The 21231-nt window shown below is 32.9% G+C and overlaps 1 protein-coding gene across 6 annotated transcripts in view; it reads left to right on the forward strand.

The window, feature by feature from the left end:
- The window catches only part of Hace1 (HECT domain and ankyrin repeat containing E3 ubiquitin protein ligase 1), an 88052-nt gene that overhangs the window by 58710 nt on the left and 8111 nt on the right, over nt 1-21231 (forward strand). For 4 of the 6 annotated variants that reach the window (XM_058575380.1, XM_058575374.1, XM_058575382.1 and 1 more), the window contains 4 exons: nt 1583-1732; nt 2242-2438; nt 10392-10523; nt 10791-10865. In XM_058575380.1, the coding sequence (XP_058431363.1) occupies nt 1583-1732; nt 2242-2438; nt 10392-10523; nt 10791-10865 (554 nt within the window). The remainder of the gene's footprint in view (nt 1-1582; nt 1733-2241; nt 2439-10391; nt 10524-10790; nt 10866-21231) is intronic. The other 2 variants (XM_046430697.2, XM_046430712.2) reach the window with 1 other exon arrangement.

A 21231-nucleotide genomic window follows, 5' to 3' on the forward strand; every position in this document is an offset into this window, starting at 1 on the left:
ATTTCCCAGAAAGTATTAGATAGTGAAAGAATTACACAAAGCTAGGAGAGGAAAATAGACTCATCAAAAATAAGTGCTGGTTCACCAGTAACCCTAATGTTCTCTATTTGAACAGATAAAAAAAAATTGTGATATTCTCATTATAAAATAATATGGTTTTGGAATTATGGTTATGCTGATCTTTGATGTCTTTCTTCTTCTCCAAGGCCTTGCTCTGTCTTTTCATATCCAGTCATACCTCGTGACTGGAAATTATTCAAAGGTATTTAAGAGTGAATGATGAACTTCATGTGGCTTATTTAGGCCATTCAACCATAAGCTTCTAAATTTTTTCCCTTACATCTAATTAAATGGGTGACAGCAGTTTAATCCAATTTCAACAATGATAAATCAAAGCTCAAAGTATTATCACAAGTATGTATTCCAAATGACCAAACATTTCACTAATAATATTTTCTACTTTATTTTTCTTTGATTCTATTTCTGTTATATTTATCAGTTATCCTTTCTTTTAGCCTCAGTACCTAGAAAGTAGTACATAGCATGAGTTCATGTTTCTTGAATGAATGAATTTTTAATCCAGGTTAATGATCATCACAGAAAAATCAGTGGAGTTGAAGTTGAGAAGTTGACATTAGATTTTTCGATTGGACTATGTGTTTTTGTGTGGTAAAATATGTAGTATTGATCATTTCAACCATTTGAAAGTCTGCAACTTATTGACACTATTGACCTATTATGCTGTACAACCATCACCACTGATTCCAGAACTTTTTTGTCAGCCCAAGCAGAAATTCTGCTTGTTAAATAACTCCTCAGTCTTTCCCTAGCCTCAAGTAACTACTTGAAGTATAATCTACTTTGAATATATATGAATTCACTTATTCTAGATATTTCATAAAAGTGGAATTATACTCTTAAAATTAGATTTTGACACTGTAATCAGTAACTGTTACTCTTGCCATTTTTCCTTTTACCTCAGCATTAATTGTTTAAACTTGATTATTTGCCATGTGAAAGAAGTGGTTGACTTGGAAACTTAGATGATTTTCTGATCATTGTTTAACAGGCATTAAGTTCAATGACTAGGTCTATTAAGAACAGTTGTACATTTAAAAGTTTTAGTCTTTCTCATAACTGTTTGCTTTCCTTGAGAAGCAAAAATAAGTGAATAATAATTGCCCTGGACATATATAGATGAATGAGACAATATCTGCCCTAGTTTATAGCCTAGTATTTATTGCCACACTGCCTAGGAAAATGGGTGTTCATACGTGTATGTGTATTATCTTTTACTAGGTTTTTTGAAGGTATCTAATGTTCTTCCAACTACTTTAGTTGAAAGTATTCTAAAATTTTCTCTTTATATTTGGACTTGTCCTGATAATGTATGTGAATTAATGGTTATTTTCAGTACTTCCATTTCTACTGCCTGTTTGTGTATCCACAAAGAACATTCCTATGGAAGCTTAATATGATTAGCTTTACTGAAGTTATATGTGAATTAATTTATTTGCATTTAAGTTATCTCTCTTCTGCATATAGATTCCTAAGTATAATTTTTTGGTATTTATTTTAATAGGAACAACTTTTCAGCCTAATAGCAACTCCTATGTAAATCCTGATCACTTGAACTATTTCCGGTTTGCTGGCCAGATCTTGGGATTAGCTTTGAACCATAGGCAGTTGGTCAATATTTACTTCACACGATCATTCTACAAACACATTCTTGGTATGGTTTTATTTTTTATTTCTGTACACATGTTTTTACAGTAATTTTCTTAAGCTTTTAAGGGTGAACTAAGTAGGTAATCAGTGGCATTTGAATGAGATAATTTTTATTTTGATTGGACACCATCTATGTGTAAGGCATTTGGGAGTCAGAGGCAAAAAAAATGACCTATTTTTAAAAAAACACTTCTAAATTTTTGTTTTTTATTTTATCATGTATATGTTTGTGCAAAGAATACAATTTAATAAGATATTTGGTACTTCTGAAATTTTATGACAACTTACGGAATATCTATTTTAAAGAAAGATTTCATTGTAAAGATGTGGAAAAAACAGGCTTAATATTTAGAATTACACATTTAGGAATTAGATCCATTTAAAGCCATGCTGTGAATTGGATTCTGTTTTGCAGTTTTTCAATGTATCCATAGAGGGCAGTATTTTACCATTAAACAGATGAGGAAAGACAGAAAAATGGACTGTAACTGCTGTGTTTTTGCATTTTTTTAGGTATTCCTGTAAATTACCAAGATGTAGCATCCATTGATCCAGAATATGCCAAAAATTTGCAGTGGATTTTAGATAATGATATTAGTGATCTAGGTCTAGAATTAACTTTTTCTGTTGAAACTGATGTGTTTGGAGCAATGGAAGAGGTGCCTTTGAAACCTGGGGGTGGAGGTATTCTTGTGACACAAAATAACAAAGTGAGTATTTGAATGTTTACCTTAATTATTGTTTGAAGTTTGGATTTGATAATTTGCCAGTTACGCTAAATTGTTCTGGTACTTGCTAGAAAAGCTTTTATGCTGTAGATTAAAACATTTGAGTTAACAAAACTATCAAATGTCAAACTTGAATTGGAAAGGATCATTTCAGTATTGTTTTACCTAGGTAGGCTGAGATGGTTCCTAAAGCAGTCTGGACGCTTCAGTTGATCATACCAATTGTACATTTACAAATGCATTTGAAAATTTTAATAATACAAACTTAATCAAAATATAATACTTGTAATAATCACTATTTCAAAAGTGTGATTAAAGAGTTTTAATATAGGACTGGGATTGTGGGTCAGCGGTAGTCCACTTGCTTGGCATATATGAGGCACTGGGTTTGATTCTCAGCATTGCATATAGATAAATAAAATAAAGGTCTATCAACAACTAAAAAAAATATTTTAAAAAATATTTTAAAAATATTTTAATATAGAAAAGAAGAAATACCAATGTTTAAACTTTGGAAATGCTTTTAAGTTCCAGTAAATCTGTTAGACCTCTTAATGTATATATTTCTAATTTTATATCTTGGTTGTTTTTATTATTGTATCTTCTCTATACATGTTATCACAAAATCTTGCATTTGTTTTAAATGTTGAAAATCATAAACTTTTGAAAATCATAATCAAATATACAATACAGTATTATATTTTGCTATATTATGAAGGACATTCGGAATCAGAAAATCTGGTTTTGAATTCCAGTTATGTATGAATAGCATCTTCTTGTTAAACAAACCTAAAACCTTTTTCCTTTCCTTAGTCATGTTTTAATTCCAAGACAACTTCAGAATTAACCATAAAGATTGTCTGTTAAACCATTTTGTAGGTTGTAGACTTTTTGTTGTTGTTGTTATTATAATAGTGCTGGGGGCCAAACCCAGACAGAACCTTACTCAATGATAGTCATGTTCCCTGCTACCACTGAACTGCATTGCTGGCCCAAGACTTAGTCACATTTTAACAACTCATTGAGCCTCAGTTTTCTACATCCTATAGAACTAGAATAATAATACCTACCATACGGAATTGTCATTGACATTCTGTAAAATGAAAAGTAGCACAAAAGTTGTAGTAGTAGTAAAGAATGCTATTGGGTAGTATTCTTTAAAAGTATGTTCTTAGTTTCACATATATAAAGGAAATTGTGAACCTGTATTAAGACATACAATTTTACTTCTTAAAACTCTTGTGCTATACTTACACAAAAATATGCAGTTGAGTTATTAGAAATAAAATCGGGAGTTGAGCTTTTATTCACTATACTTAGAAATTTTTAGCTTTCCCTCTGATTTTGTATACAAGGACACTGAATCCTAAAGAGTTAATGGCAAAGGTGATACCAAAACTCAGGTCTTCTAATTTCAAGTCTAATGTTCTTCATGCTGTATGCAAAATTAATCATATTGAGGAAAAACCTACCTAGTTTTTAATATAATGAGTCATGTTAGAATGTTGAAAATTAAGATAGTAAAGTGCTTAAATTAATTTTGAAATTTGTATGAACTTGGGAGTGAATGAAAATATTTTAAAAATCTTTAGATTGTTCACCTTGTAGTACATTTATTATTTTATTTTACACCAAAGACCAACCTTCAATTAAAGGTTATGAAGTCATAGAATCTTTTTTTTTTTTTTTAGTTGTAGATAGACACAATATGTTTATTTAATTTATTTTTTCATATCCTAAGGCTCGAACCCAGTGCCCCACACATGCCAGGCAAGCGCTCCACCACTGAGCCACAACCCCAGCCCCCATAGAATCTTTATTAAGCAGGTGATTGCTTTTCAGGGAAGAACCATAAATGTAATTCTTATTGGTGAATACTGTATCTGGTGAGTAGTTTGATGAAGTGGAATGACCATTTAACAATTCAATGATACATAGCTGTGTTTATACTTGCATTTTTTAGCCACTCCACTAATGACATGATTTTTATTTAGATTTTATAAAATACTTATTAGTTTTTACATTCATGTTTTTTATTGGAATCTAGAAAGAAGGAAAATAGTAATTAAATAATTATAAATTAAAATATGCTCATGGAGGATGTACCTTTCATTGTGAGTCTTGTCTGAGGATGGAATACTATGGTAATTAAAGAGTTTGAAACATTTATTTCTAAGTGTAACACTTTTTAATTTGACCAGTTGCTTGGTTGATAATGGGCTAAATTTAAAAAAAAATAATTAGGATTGATAATAGCAGGATCTCAGTCATAAATATTTTAATAATTATTCTCAACTTTTATTTTTCTCATATAAAAATTTCTCACAATAAATCGAGTCTCCATTTTCTAAAGTTACCAATATAATTGTATTATCAAATTTTTGGTTGTTTAGACATTTAATTTTTTTTTAATAAACAACCAGATTAATTTAAAAATCTTTAGGAACATACCACATCTTAAACTGATTACTTGCCTTAAAATTGTTAAAGTATTTAGTACATAAAATGTTCATTTAAAAAATCAAACCTGAAGAATATAATTTTTTTTCAATTTATGCATTCTACCATGAACTTTACTGTCACTTTAGAACTAGTCCATTATTTACTTATGTTTATAAGTATATAGTTGTAATTGTCATATCTAGAGTTGAACTTTATAATTTTAACTGTTTTGAAATTTAAATGACTTGCCAAACTTATTAGTAAGAGAGAGCCTATTTAAACTGATTTCCACATGAGGGAGTTATTATTCCTAAATTTTATTAAAGGCCTTTGTTAATTACAGAATGAAAACAAAATGCCTTTTCTCTAAAATCCAGTATATTAAATGAATGCATGTAATACAGGCAGAAGAATATATATTAGTTCCACATTTGGATATATAATGTTTTTAATTTTGTAGCTGTCAGTGATTTGTTTTAAAAGCTAGAGGGGAAAAAATCCCTCATTGTTTTCATTTTGGAAAATAGTTGTATTATCAGAAGTTGAAATTTTAACATTTAAAGAGTTTTTCCATCTCTTTAAAAATAATTTTGATTATTAAACAAAACCTGAAATATTAGAGCCGTAATTCTTGAGTTAGATGCATCCTTTTTTGCTTAGATCTTCAGTTTCAGCCCTTGGAACTGAATGATAAACTACATGGATTTTAAATACTAGCATTGCTTTTACAATATTAATCATAAAGTTCATGCAGACTTGGATAGTGGAATGAGCATGGGGTAGGGCAGGATCTCAGGGAATGGATGGAGGAGGCAGTAGGAAAGTTGAATTATAGAGAAATATAAAGTGGTCAGGTAAGAATAAGGAAAGGAAGAAGGAAATGTTCTGGGCTCATCAGAAGGCACACAGATGACACAGAGCATGGCATATTTGAGGACCCACAGTAGCTCAGAGTCTTGGAGCTTGGCTTACATTGCATAACGAGTGAGAGAGAAAAGATGAGGTGGGGGAGGTAGACTGGGGCCAAATTATGAAAGACTGCACCTATAACGAGAAATTTGAGGCTATAGGTAGGGATGATTGCAAATGTTAAATAAGGGTTCTGGGTTTTTGTTTTTGTTTTTTTTTCATTTTTGCTTTAAACTTAATTTTGAGCATGAAGAATGTGTTGAAATGGAGCAAAAAAAAATATTGTAGTCAGGCAACCAATAGGAGGCTGTTGCATTGTTTTCAGGGAGCAAGCATGAGGAGTTTTCTAAGGCAGTGGTAGTGAAAATGGAGAAGAGGACATAACTTTAATAGAATTTATAGAACTTGGTTGTAATTGTTTGGAAAGATGAGAAAGAGGAAGGACTAAAGGGCGATTGCAACTTTTGTGGATTCGGCTCCCAAATGATTCATAATGTTGCCATTCTACTCTCTATTTATCTCATTGCCCTTTAGTTCTGTTTTCTAGTGATAATAATAGGATTACCTTTTGTATATTTCATATACTTGAATTATATACTTTTAAATTTTTCATTTACTGTAGTAACCTTTTGATTGAATTATTTCTCTTTATCCAATATGAAAATAGCCTTAATATTAAAACTATCTGACATTTATTAGGTGCTTATAATGTGCTAGGCAGTGTTTGAAGTGCCTTATGAGTATTAGCTTAAACAAACCTGTACAGGTGAGGAAATGGAAATATATAGGGCTAAATGGCATCACCCAAATCACAGTTAATAATTGGTGAGGCTAGGATTTGAACCCCTGTGCTAGATACATTTTTTTTAAAATAGTTTTTTAGTTGTAGATAGGCACAATACATTTATTTTATTTGTTTTTTTTCATGTGGTGCCAGGGATCGATGCTAGGCAAGCGCTCTACTGCTGAGTCACAACCCTGGCCCCTTAGATATATTTTTGAGCCTGCTTTTAAGCAAGATACTGTATTCTTTAGGAAAAAAAAAATTGAGTTCTCAATGGAGAAATTTTGAGACAGAGTCTTGTTAAATTGCTTAAGGCCTCACTAAGTTGCTGAGGCTGGTCTTGAACTTGAGATTCTTCTGCCTCAGCCTCCTTAGCTGCTAGGATTACAGATGTGCACCACTGTGCCTGGCCCTTTTATTTTTTGTATTGAGATAGGGTCTTGCTAAATTGCTGAGGCTGGCTTCAAACTGTTGATCCTCTTGTCCGGAGTCACTGGGATTACAGGAGTGCGATCCCATACTCATTTGAAATTTTCAGTAAAAACTATTATATGCCAGAGCAATAATAATCAGGGAGATAAATCCAGGAAGGAAGGTTTTGTTACCAACAGTTTATATAAACAGTGAATTGAATTATGTCAGTAATAGTACCATTTAAACAGTTGATTGGTTAAAAAAGAAAATCCAACAAATGAAAAAACCCACAAACCATTCCAAACAATTTTATAAATGTGGCCAAGAATATCAATCTACTTAAAGGGGGAGAAGAGCATTTTGTTTTTACTATTAAAAATTATTTAACTGTTATTCAAATAACTGTGCTTTATTTAGGTGTATATCAAGAAATAGTAAAAAAAGATTTTCAAGAAGGAAATTAGTTTAGAGAAATGTGTCAATTTTCAGTGTCCCCAATGCACTCCATAGGAGGACATAATTTAGGCCTAAAACCTGAAGAAAAGTTAAAATTTTAAGGAATATCTTTGAGGGATGATGTTATTCATTTCACATATTAAGAAGATTAGGAGATTACTGAAGCAAAATGTTTCTATAAGTAGACAGTAATTGAACTGGAATGTAAATGTCTGAAAGTTGAATCACCTTAGTCTTAGTGTGCATTCCGTTTATAGTTACTTTTCTCTTATATCTTTATATCAATTATCAGGCTCGGAGGTTGTGCTGGAAAAAAGTTGCTAGAGCTCTTTTTTTATTCTCTGTTGAGGCTTTCTAGGTTGAAATTTTCTGTATGTTAACGTATTATCTTATATATCGTCACTTCTCCAGTTTAATTCCATAACATCTCATATTTTATGCCCTCAAAGAATTGACTGCAAAACTTATTAGGAACAGTATATGCTATCTGTTGGGGATAAAATATCTTTACTCTTAGCTTTTATCAGTTTTATTATTTTAAAAAATTTTTAATTATATTTTAACAAATTATGTTTGTATATATTTTATGGATACAAATTGATGCTATGACTTATGAATAAGTCAAGCTAATTAACATATCCATTACCTCAAATACTGACTATTTTTTGTAGTGAGAATGAATATATTAGTTTTTTTAATACCTTAGAGAAAAGTCAGATTTTAGATTTGATTTATATTTATTGCTTAGTTTTGAAACTTGTCATTCCACTGTTTTATGGATTGGCTATCATCTATGTGTGTACTGTTTCCTTAAAGCTTATATGAAACAGTGTAATTTTGCAAGGATATAAAATCACCTATAAACCCTTTATAGATAATGGAAGGTAGCTGTTATATTTCTGCATAACAAAAACAGTTGGAATGTTAGTGTGTAAAATTAGTAAGTGTTCATAGTAACAATTGGATTGCCAAGAAGATGTTAATTTGTGTTGTTTTATTTGAAGTTGTGCTATTTAAAGAGACAGGGAAAAATATTTTAGAGGCAGTTTGATTAATCACAGTTATCTTTCACTTATCTTTATTCTACTAAACAACTCAAAGTTTATAATGACTAGGATTTTATTATTTTACTGAAAGGTAATTTAAACCAAGAGACAGTCACATTTAAATTCCTTAATTGCTATGAGGATTAGGATGTGAAGGAGCTGATTTTCACAAATCCATATCTGGTAGCTATGGACTGGTTACTGAAATAAATACAGAAAATAATTAATGTTTGAAGGAATAAAAGATAAAAGTGTGAGGAAAGATTAGCACACATAAAAATTTAAAAATTGAATGTATGAGGACATAATAGGAATTGATAAAAAAGAATGTGTATTCCAATAGATATGGAATGCAACTAATATAGGTAAACTTTACTTGGGCAATTCACAAATCTTATTTTCATACTTTATAATTCATTAAGACCTTTTTCTCCTCAGTGTTTAGAGTTATTGAGAACTCTACATAGCATATTGCTTTTTAACTCTCAAAAGTTTTACTTAGGCCAGGTGTGGTGATGCATGCCTGTAATCCCAGTGGCTCAGGAGGCTGCAGCAGGAAGAACTCAAGTTCAAAACCAGCCTCAGCAATTTAGTAAGGCCCTGAGTAACTCAGTGAGACCCTGTCTGAATGTAAAATATACAAAAAGGCGAAGGATGTTGCTCAGTGGTTAAGCACCACTGTGTTCAATGCCTGGTACTAGGGAAAAAAAAGTTAGAAGTAATTTAGAAAAATATATAAAGGATAACATCCAATAGTTTATATACACATACATGTATATATGATAATCATTCATTCTGGTCTGTGCCAAAATACATTTTTTATTATCAGTTAAATTTTAATAATAATGTGTGAAAATAGTTTAACTCAAAATTGAATTGGCTATGATAAAATGAGTCATTTTATTAAGCTTAAATTGTGTGTTGTTAATTTGTTAATGTATGCATTCATTTTTATCACTTATTTATTAAATATTTACAAAGTAGCAGCCACTCTTAGGAGCAGGGGATATATACTGATAGATATATAAAACAAAGTTCTTGTCTGCAGAGAGTTTATGTTCTAATGAGACATTTCAGTTAGAAAGCCTCAAAGTGTAAAGACAGAGAGGCCTAATTGAGCTTGTGTTTGGGGAATAGTTGGAGGGCCAAGGAAGAGAATTGAGTGAACCGACCTAGGGGAGGAGTGAAAAGGAATGGGATCAGTGAGCAAAGCAGAGCTCAGATCAATAAGAGCCTTACAGACTGGGAAAGGTTTTTATTTGGATTTTACTGTGTCATGTGAAGTCATTGTAGGGTTTTGAGCAGGAAAGTTATGTGTTATATATCTGTATTTTTTTTTAAGGAGAGAGAAGAGAGAGAGAGAATTTTTAATATTTATTTTTTCAGTTTTCAGTGGACACAACATCTTTATTATATTTTTATGTGGTGCTGAGGACCAAACCCAGAGCCCCGCACATGCCAGGCGAGCGCGTTACCGCTTGAGCCACAACCCCAGCCCAATATATCTGTATTTTTAAAAGCCACTTTAGCTGTGGCAGGAAGCAAAATGGAAACAGGTGTTGCTGTAATCAAGCTAGAGATGATGATGGCTTGGATCAGGATGCTAGAAGTAGAGGTAGTTAAGACTAAGTCAGATTGAGAATATTTTTTAAAGGTAGATCTTACCGACAAAATCTGAGAGAAGTCATGGGTGATTGATTACTAGGATTTTGGCCTAAACAACTTAGTGAATGGTGGTTTACTGGTTTGTTGAGTTTTATGAATATTGGCACCAAATTAATTCCAAACCTTTACCTCTTAAATGAGAAATTTATTCTATCAACATTATCTTAAATGAGATTTAAAAAGAAGTCATCACAAAAACTTTTTTTTTTTTTTTTGTAGGCAGAGTATGTCCAGCTTGTTACTGAACTTCGAATGACAAGAGCCATTCAGCCTCAGATCAATGCTTTTTTACAGGGCTTTCATATGTTTATTCCACCTTCTCTCATACAGCTTTTTGATGAATATGAATTGGTAAGGAAAAATGTGGGTTTTGTTATTGTTGTTATTCAAGAGTGTAGAACTCTAGTTGATTAATTCAGAAATAATTTTAGAGTACTATAATGAATGGAATAAGGTATAATGAGGCATTATGGTTTAGTATTCATGTTTGAGATTTGTTATTAGGTTTGTGGTTGTAATTCTCTTAAACTTAATAAGCAGATTAACAATTCCCTAATGTGAAATGGGGTGAGGTTTTGATAAACAAAAATGGATGTATTTCTAATGTCTTTTACATAGGAGATGTTGAAGGCCTGTCTTCTTCCTGTAAGAATATTCCACATTACTCCTGAAATTTTTATTTGGCCATATCAAGTAAGGATGCTGATAGTAATTTGTTGTGCTTACAAAAGGAATTCAAAGGGCTTTTTCTTATTTTATTTATCTGGTCTTCTTCAGCTTCTTATTTTATCATATATGTAATTTTATAAATTTCTACTTTAGACCTCTGTAGAGTCCACTCTCTTTGCTATCCTTTAGTCCCTAATGTTTGTTTGTTTTGTTCCTGTAACTTATCTGCCATCTACAGTGATCTAACAGGATTTCTAATTTTATATGATTTATGTCTGGGTTTTTCTTCCATATCCTTTTTCCTTTTTTTGTAATAAGTTATTTTCAAATTCTTTGCATTATAGTTTTTAATAAAACAGTATTTTAAGTAGAAATAGCTTCTTATTTAAAAATTATAATTAGGAATAGTAAATTCACTTTGCCTTTTCATTTTACTATATGATGGACACTGATGTATACCTTTACTTTTACATATGTTGATATTTTCAATTTATTGTTCATAGTATATCTTAGTTTAGTAATGAAAAAAATTTGCTAATTTTGAAGTTCATTGCAACTTAATTTCATTAAATGTAAGTTTTGCAGTTGTTTCATGCTGAAAGATTAATGGCTTCATTTGGCATAGATTCATTTTTTAGGTAATTATAAAAGTTTTAGCATTTAAAAATGAAGGAAGTACTTTTGAACTGTTACTAGACATTACTTAAAACTGACTTTTTCTATGTAGTTGTGTTAAATTAGCCATGTGAAGTTCAAGAAAGAATTAAGTTATTTTCTAGACCTATGTGTATGTAAAAAACAGCAACAACAAAATTAATTGGTGAAAAAATTGCTTGATAATTTACTAATACTGATAAATTTATAAAAATAAAAAGCTTGCATAGTAAATGGAAAGCTCAGTGAATCTTAATGAACTGAACACACTTGTGAAAATAGCTCCCAGATTAATTCAGAAATCCTAGTACCTGAGATTTTCTTCTTGTGTTCCCCTTCCAGTCAGTATCCCCTCTCAAGTATAATCATTCTCTTAACTTCTAAAATCATATTAGGTTTACATATTTGTAAAATGTATGCCAATGGAAAGAGCTCAGTTTTTTGTTGTGAGAATCACACCTATTATTACATGCAACTGTAATTTTTTCATTTTCATTGCTGTGTAGTATTTCATTGTGTTTGTTTCCTATTGTCATTTCTACTTTTGATGAACATTTGTGGCTTCTTTTTTATTAAAGGCTAGTTCAAGTAGTGCTACTATAAGCACTCTAGTATGTCTTTAGGAGGAAAATATGTATATGTTCTGTAGTAAGTACATCTTGGAATAGAATTGCTGGGATATAGAGTATGTGTGAATTCCATGTTAGTAGATAAGTAGCAAATAGTTTTCAAAATTTATGTGTCAATTTACACTCCACTCAGCAGTGAGATTTCTGGGTGTTCCATATCTTCAACCAGTATTTGATATTTTCTGTTTTTTCTTTTTTCATTTTTGCTATTTTGGTGGATCTGTAGTGTTTTTAAATGATATTAATTTGTATTTCCCTGATGACTAATGAAGTTGTTTATTGGTTATTTGTGAATTCTGCTTTTGAAGTGTCAAGTAATTTGTCTATTTTACTATTTTCTGTTGTTCTGTTTGGAGGATTCTTTATGTGGGTCCTTTATCAGATATATGTATTGTGAATATCTGATATCTTTCAGTGAATAAAAAATTTTATTTTTACACAGTTCAGCCTATATTTTTAAAAAATTTTAATGATGCACTTAAAAATTTTTTTCCTAATTGTTTTTTTTTTTTTTTTAGTTTACATGACAGTAGAATCCATTTTGACATAATTATACAAGCATGGAATGTATTTTATTCTAGTTAGGGCCCCATTCTTGTGGATGTACATGATGGTGGGATTTACTGTGGTGTTTTCATATATTTACATAGGAAGATCAAGTCAGATTCCTCTCACCACCTTTCCTTTTCTGTTCTTCCTCCTTTCCCTCCAGTCCCCATTGTCTAATCTATTGAACTTCTGTTCCCCGCCCTCCCCATTGTGGGTTAGCTTGTACATATCAGAGAGAGTATTCAACCTTTGGCTTCTTAGGATTGGCTTATTTCACATAGCATAATAGTCTCCAGGTCCATACATTTACTGGCAAATGCCATAGTCATTCTTCTTTAGGCTGAGTAATATTACATTGGGTGTGTATGTATATGTGTATTTATCTATCATATTTTCTTTATTCATTCATCTGTTGAAGGGCATCTAGGTTGATTCCATAGCTTAGTTATTGTGAATTGAGCTGCTGTAAACATTGATGTGGCTGCATCACTGTAGTATGCTGCTTTTGTGTGTGTGTGTGTGTGTGTGTGTGTTGCTGGGGATTGAACCCAGGTTCTTATGCATGCCAGGCAAGCACCCTACCAACTGAGCTATCTCCCCAGTCCTAGTATGATGATTTTAATATATTTTTTTTAGTTGTACATGGACACAATATCTTCATTTTGTTTATTTATTTTTATGTGGTGCTGAGGATTGAACCCAGTGCCTCATATGTTTGAGGCAAGTGCTCTGCCACAGAGCCACAACCCCAGCTCAGTATGCTGATTTTAAGTCCTTTGGATATATACTGAGGAGCAGGATAACTGGGTCAAATAGTGGTTCCATTCCCAGTTTTCTTTCTCTTTTCTTTTTTTGGTACCAGGGATTGACCTCAGGGGCACTCAACCACTGAATCACATCCCCAACTCTATTTTGTATTTTATTTAGAGACAGGATCTCATTAAGTTGCTTAGCTCCTCGAGTTGCTGAGGCTGGCTTTGAACTTAAATCCTTCTGCCTCAGCCTCCCGAGCTGCTGGGATTATAGGCATGCGCCACTGTGCCATTCCCAGTTTTTTGAGGAGTCTCCATACTGCTTTCCACAGTGGTTGCACCAATTTACAGTCCTTAATGGTGAACCTTTTTATGTCTTGTTTAAGGAACTTTCTTATTTCAAGGTCATAAAGATACTTTTCTGTGTTTTAAAAGTTTTTATTCTTTCACATTTAGATCTGCTACTGGGTGTTTTTGATTGTAGTACTTGAGTCAGGTTTCTTTTTTTTTTTTTGTGAGTGTAGGGGATGGAGTTTTTTATTCTTTAAATTTTTTTTTTTTAAAAACACAACAGCAGTGGAAAGCATTACAATTCTTATTACATATATAGGCATAATTTTTCATATCCCTGTATATAAAGTATGTTCATACCAATTTATGCCTTTATACATGTACTTTTTTTTGCATTACAATTTTAAATATACATACATACCACAATTTTTCGTATTGAATCAGGTTTCTTAGTTTGTCTTTGACTCAGGCTTTAATTGAGTTGATTCAAATTTGAGTTTAGCAGCATTGTAGTTATGGCTCTGATTTATACAATTTAAAGCTTAAATAAAAAGGGCTGGGGAAGCAGCCCAGTAGTTCAATTCCTAGTATCAAAAATAAAGAAAGAAAGAAAAAGAAAATGTTGCCAACGGTGTTGTCATTAATCCATTCTAATACTGTTGTTATTGAGGGGTTCCTACCTAATGTCTGAGAAACTATCCTTCCATTCTGTGGTGCTCAAGAATTTACCCATGATGGTACTAGAATAAAAAAATAACATTGAGTAATGTGAATACTAGGTAAGGTTATAGCTATGAACATTTGCATGACTCATATTCTGCTAGTATTGATGATAAACATTATATCCAGTTTCAATAGACATTTCTTTTGTTATATTTTAAAAATTTAGTTCTTATGTTAATATTTTTTAAATGGGTAAATTATTCATTGGGACTTAATAGTTTTGTTATGTGCTTTTTAATGTGAAATTTCTATTTATCTATTTGATCTTGGTCAATTTAATAACTTTTTTTTGTGTAGTTGTTTAATAGGAAAATAAAAGATTTTTCCTCTTCACAAAAATTGGAATATGATAGTCATAAAATGCTTTAAATTTCTTGAGAGACTATAGTGCCCGTCATTTTTATTCATAATTATTAACAATAAAAGCACACTTAATATTATTAAAAACTTATCTTTAAACTCGTGAATTTTAAGAGACATGTAAAATTCATCACTACTTCCTTTTGGCAGATCTATCTCAAATTCCTCCCTTGAATTTCCTCATATGGCTCAAAGAAATTTTACAAAGGGATTATTTACAGAGGTGTTTATAAGGAATGAAGAAGTTGTGATGAGGCATCCAGAGACTGGCAACAGTGAAAAACCTTAATCATAACTAGGACTGGAGATACAAGTGGAAGAATAAGTGTGAAGAGTCTGAATTGCCTAGAATGTGTAGCTGTGGCTTAGGAGACAGGCTTATTGCACAGACATGGTTCTGAGCAGGGAGGGAGCAGACTCTTCCCTGTGTTTCCCAGTAGTGAAATTCACCTCCAGACTCTTCCCTGTGTTTCCCAGTAGTGAAATTCAATCTGAAGCCAGTAGCAAGGGAGCCAGTCTGTAGTACAGAGGAAGGTGGAGAATATGTTTGGGGGTGGTAAATGGAGATCGAAACATTTTTATTTAGTAAGAGTATTTAATAATACTGTGGCAAGGAGGAATAATACTTTCTATACTGGCGTTCTAAAACTTGATCTTTGGATCCCTTATAACAAAAGAGTTTTTGTTTATGTGGGTTATATCAATGAATATTTATGATATTTGAAATTCAAACAGACTTTTAGTTTATTAATATATATGACCATTCACTACATATTAACATAAACAACATTTTAAAAAACCTACATTTCCCAGGAACAAAGCAAAAATAGTGGAGGAGTGGCATGTTTTAGCAGGTTTTTGCAATTTTGTGATGTCTGCTTTAGTAGAAGACTACTGGATTGTCCTATCTACTTCTGCATATAATGAGTTGTGCTATCTTGCTTGAAGTATATGAAGACACTCCAACTTCACACATAACTTAGAAAAGGGAGAACCTTGCAGACCCACTGAATAGGATTCAAAATCCCTAAGAGTTCTCAGACATTGGCTTACATTAATTTTGTTCAGAGTACATTCTATATTAGTCAGGTATATGTTAATTATTGCTGTGGGAGATATAGCTTTGAACTACATTGTGTCTAGTCCCTGTTACAGCAAACATACTGTTTTGCTTAATGTGTAAGCACATATACACAATCATTGCCTTACCTCACTGTGTGAGCATATCCATAGTGAAATGACCATGCTGAGAGATATATATATATACAAGCTCATGTTCTCCTTTCCCTTGGAAAATCTAATTGTAAATACTCTGCCATTCTCAATTTCCTTTTTAGTTATATAATTGAGATTTTATGTATGTGTGTACTTGGTGATCTTCCTGAAAATAAGAAGCCTATCAAGAGTGATTAGAAGGCTTAGGGATATAGCTTAGTGGTAGAGCACTTGCCTAACATGTGTAAAGCCCTGCGTTCCATTCCCAGCACTGCTCCCCTGCCCCACAAAAAAAAAAAAAAAAAAAACACCACTGTGGGTGTTCCAAAACAGTTAAAAACAGATAATGCCCCTGGTTATACTTCTACCTCTTTTAAACAATTTTGCTCAACATTTGGCATTACTCATATAATAGGAATCCCATACAATCCACAGGGACAAGGCATACTTGAAAGAGCTCATCAAACTATTAAAATGTACTTATTAAAGCAAAAAGAAGGAATTGGGAAGGGGTATATATTCCCCAAAGATAAACTTAAAATAACCCTTTTTACTCTAAACTTTTTAAATTTGGATTCATCAGGACTTAGTGCTGCGGAAAGGCATATGTGTCCAAAAAATGTGCATAAGCCCAAGGTACTTTGGAAGGATATTCTAACAGGACAATGGAAAGGTCCTGACCCAGTAATTGTCTGGAGTCGGGGGCCCAATGCTCCGGGGCCCCAAACCACAAATATACGGAGCACTGGAGGAACCCAGCAACCCCATCAGGGTAGTGCCCAGGACACATTGTCCATCAGATCCCTCATCAGACAAACCAGAGGGAGCACAGGGTTGGACATCTGCGCCTCCGCCAGAGCAGTACTAACTCCAGAGATGGGAGTTCAAATCATTCCCACAGGGGTGAAAGGACCTCTTCCCAAAGGAACAGTAGGCTTATTATTGGGACGCAGCTCTTCTACTCTAAAAGGACTTATGATAAGTCCTGGGGTAATTGATCCCGATTATGAAGGTGAAATAAAAATTATAGCCAGTTCTCCAAAGGGTATATCAGTAATTTCACCAGGAGATAGAATAGCACAGTTACTAATAATACCCAGCCTACATGATAAATTTTCCAGTCGTACAGTAGAAAGAAGTTCCAAGGGATTAGGCTCCACAGGTGTAGATTGGGCTATGCTTTCTTTAAATTTAGATTCTCGCCCCATGCTAAAACTAAATATTCAAGGACATGAATTTAATGGGCTACTGGATACAGGTGCAGACCTTAGCATCATCTCTCGTCAAGAATGGCCAAAACATTGGCCATTACAACAAGCCACTCAAACGCTTCGAGGCCTAGGAGTGGCAACTAATCCCCATAGAAGTGCAATGGTATTAGATTGGAAGGATCCTGAAGGATGTGAAGGAACTATACAGCCATATGTATTGGATCATCTTCCCGTAAATTTATGGGGACGAGATGTCCTAGATCAATTAGGTTTGACATTAACAAATAACATCAACCAAAATGCACCCACTATTATGACTAGACAAGGTTTTAGGAAAGGAAAAAGATTAGAAAAACAAGAACAAGGTATAGCAGCACCAATACAAATAGATCAAGGAACAGACAGACATGGGTTGGATTTTCAGAAAGGGCCACTGAGACAATCAAAATTACTTGGAAATCAGAAAGACCAGTATGGGTTCCTCAGTGGCCCCTGACTAAAGAAAAGATACAAGCAGCCCATGACCTGGTCAAACAACAATTAGCGGAAGGACATATACAACCTTCTGTATCTCCCCATAATACTCCCATTTTTGTCATCAAAAAGAAATCTGGTAAATGGAGATTATTGCAAGATTTAAGAGCCATTAATAATGAGATGGTTATTATGGGACCTGCTCAATCAGGGATTCCTCAGTTGTCTGCTTTGCCAAAAACCTGGTATGTTTTAGTTATAGATATTAAAGATTGTTTTTTTTCAATTCCAATTCATCCTGAGGATAGTCCACGTTTTGCATTTACTATCCCTGCACTGAATCATGAAGGTCCTGATCAGAGATATGAATGGAAAGTACTCCCTCAAGGGATGGCTAACAGCCCAACTATGTGTCAAATTTATGTTAACAAAGTAATCCAGCCACTTAGAAATCAAAATCCTGAACTACAAATATTTCACTATATGGATGATGTATTATTAGCACACAAAGATAAAAACACATTGCTAGAATGTTATGCCACACTTACAAACTTATTAAAAAATTATAATCTAGAGATAGCAATAGATAAAGTACAATTAAATTTTCCAATTAATTATTTAGGAGTTCTATTATCCTCAACCATGGTCCATCCACCAAAAATTCAAATACGAGTAGATCAACTCAAATCACTTAATGACTTTCAAAAGTTATTAGGAGACATAAATTGGATAAGGCCTTATTTAGGTATACCAACAGGAGAGTTGGGACCTTTATTTGATATCCTAAAAGGTCCATCAGATCCAAATTCACCCCGAATGTTAACGCCTGAAGCAAGAAAGGCATTAAAAATCATTGAAACATATATGGAAAATATGCATTTGGATAGAATTGATATAAGTTTGCCTTTATTATTTATTGTACTACCAACAAAAAATATTCCTACAGGAGTATTTTGGCAAGAAGGTCCATTATTATGGATACATTTATCTTATTCTCCTAACACTATTCTTACTAGGTATCCTGAGGCTGTAGGACAATTAATACTCAAAGGAATAAAAGCAGCAAAGGGAGTGTTTGGAATTTCTCCCAATAAAATTATTACTCCATATACTATGAATCAAATTGATGAGTTAGCTAATGAGTTAAATACTTGGGCAATAATCATGTGCAAATCTAGTGTTTCATTTGATAACCACTTACCATCTAATCCTTTATTGTCTTTTTGGTCATTGCATCCTGTAATTTTTCCAAAAATGACAAGAAAAACACCTATCATGAATGCTCCAAATATATTCACTGATGGGTCAAATAATGGTACAGCAGCAGTAGTTACCCCTGATCAAACTTTTACATTTTTAGTACCCAAACAATCAGCTCAAAAGGTAGAGCTTAATGCAGTTTTACAAGCTTTTGTGATGTTTAAAGATTCTGTATTTAATTTATTTTCTGATAGTCAGTATGTAGTTAATGCTATAGTATCTCTTGAAGATGCTGGTAGGATTTCCCCTTCTTCTACTGTTTTCTCTTTGCTTTCCACTATACAAAGTCTAATCTGGGACAGAAAAGATCCATTCTTTATAGGACATATCAGGGCACATACAGGATTGCCTGGAGCCCTTAGTTTGGGCAATGATTTAGCAGATAAAACTACACATGACATACATATTTTCTCTACACTAGAAGAAGCTATAAATTTTCATAAAAAGTTCCATGTCAATGCTAATACTTTACAAAAGCGTTTTAAAATAACTAAGGAACAAGCTAGACAAATAATAAAACAATGTCAAAATTGTGTGACCTTTTTACCACAAGTTAATCTTGGAGTCAATCCTAGAGGATTGATACCTAACCATATTTGGCAGATGGACGTCACACACTTGCCAGAATTTGGAAAATTAAAATATTTGCATGTTACAGTTGATACTTCTTCTGGATTTTTGATGGGCTCCCTTCATGCCGGAGAAAAAACTAAAGATGTTATAGCTCATTGCTTACAAAATTTTGCCACTGTGGGTGTTCCAAAACAGTTAAAAACAGATAATGCCCCTGGTTATACTTCTACCTCTTTTAAACAATTTTGCTCAACATTTGGCATTACTCATATAACAGGAATCCCATACAATCCACAGGGACAAGGCATACTTGAAAGAGCTCATCAAACTATTAAAATGTACTTATTAAAGCAAAAAGAAGGAATTGGGAAGGGGTATATATTCCCCAAAGATAAACTTAAAATAACCCTTTTTACTCTAAACTTTTTAAATTTGGATTCATCAGGACTTAGTGCTGCGGAAAGGCATATGTGTCCAAAAAATGTGCATAAGCCCAAGGTACTTTGGAAGGATATTCTAACAGGACAATGGAAAGGTCCTGACCCAGTAATTGTCTGGAGTCGGGGGTCTGTTTGTGTGTTTCCACAGGGAGAACAGCAGCCGATTTGGATTCCAGAGAGATTAACCAAGGTCCTGACCCAGTGATTGTCTGGAGTCGGGGGTCTGTTTATGTGTTTCCACAGGGAGAACAGCAGCCGATTTGGATTCCAGAAAGATTAACTAAAGCGATTTCTACAGACCAAAAAGAAGATGATTTGGCTCAAATCCATAACAACTGATATCCAAAACTCCAGTTTGGCTATTCTTACATCTGCAACAGAACCAGGATGCTTTTTTCAATATCTATTTTATTATTGCCCTTTGCCATATCATGAAGTTCTATTTTGTTTTTTGAGCTCATACAGACCTAGGTTAATGTTTTGCTGATCAGTTCTATTTTTTGACTATAGAGTTTTTAAACATTGCAATGGAGATTTCACCTGTAAAAAGTTATAAGGCCTTTACTATAATGTTATGTGTTGCATGTATTATATTATGTGTGCACACTTGTGTTTTGTGTTATATGTTTGAATGTACGTATGTCCATATATCATATATGATGAGCGCTCATGATAAAATGGATCCAAATATTTTTTCTCACGTGATTTATATGGTTTAATTTAAATTGGGTAAACAACTGTTGAGGATTGTTTTAATATGTAAACAAAAAAGAAGGTTAACAGATCTGTTTGTTTACTTTCACCTTTCCTTTTCATTATATTTAATAATTCTCTTAAAGATAATGTAAATTGTTAAGAAAATTGTTTTCTTTTAGTGCCTTCTGTAGTGTTACATAATTTTTTCTTTAGCCATTATTGCCAGAATTCCTATCTTCATCCCAGTGCCGGTGAAGACAATGTAAATTGTTAAGAAAATTGTTTTCTTTTAGTGCCTTCTGGAATGTTACATAATTTTTTCTTTAGCCATTATTGCCAGAATTCCTATCTTCATCCCAGTGCTGGTGAAGTGAAAGATAAAACCAATCTACAGCTTCTACAATAGCCATCACTGAACTGCTTGCAGAACTTGCCTGGACACATTGTGAGCTCACCTGTACGCATTGTGAACTATCTGTTGGTACAGCGAATTGTGGTAGTGCTGGAGTATTTTTGCTGATGGTGTCACCGGTGGTACAATTTTTCAAAGGAGCCCTCAATTG

Source organism: Marmota monax, unplaced genomic scaffold (genome assembly GCF_021218885.2).
Source record: "Marmota monax isolate L192 unplaced genomic scaffold, Marmota_monax_Labrador192_F-V1.1 WCK01_AAM20220418_F8-fsc00013, whole genome shotgun sequence".
In the NCBI taxonomy this organism is placed as follows: domain Eukaryota; kingdom Metazoa; phylum Chordata; class Mammalia; order Rodentia; family Sciuridae; genus Marmota; species Marmota monax.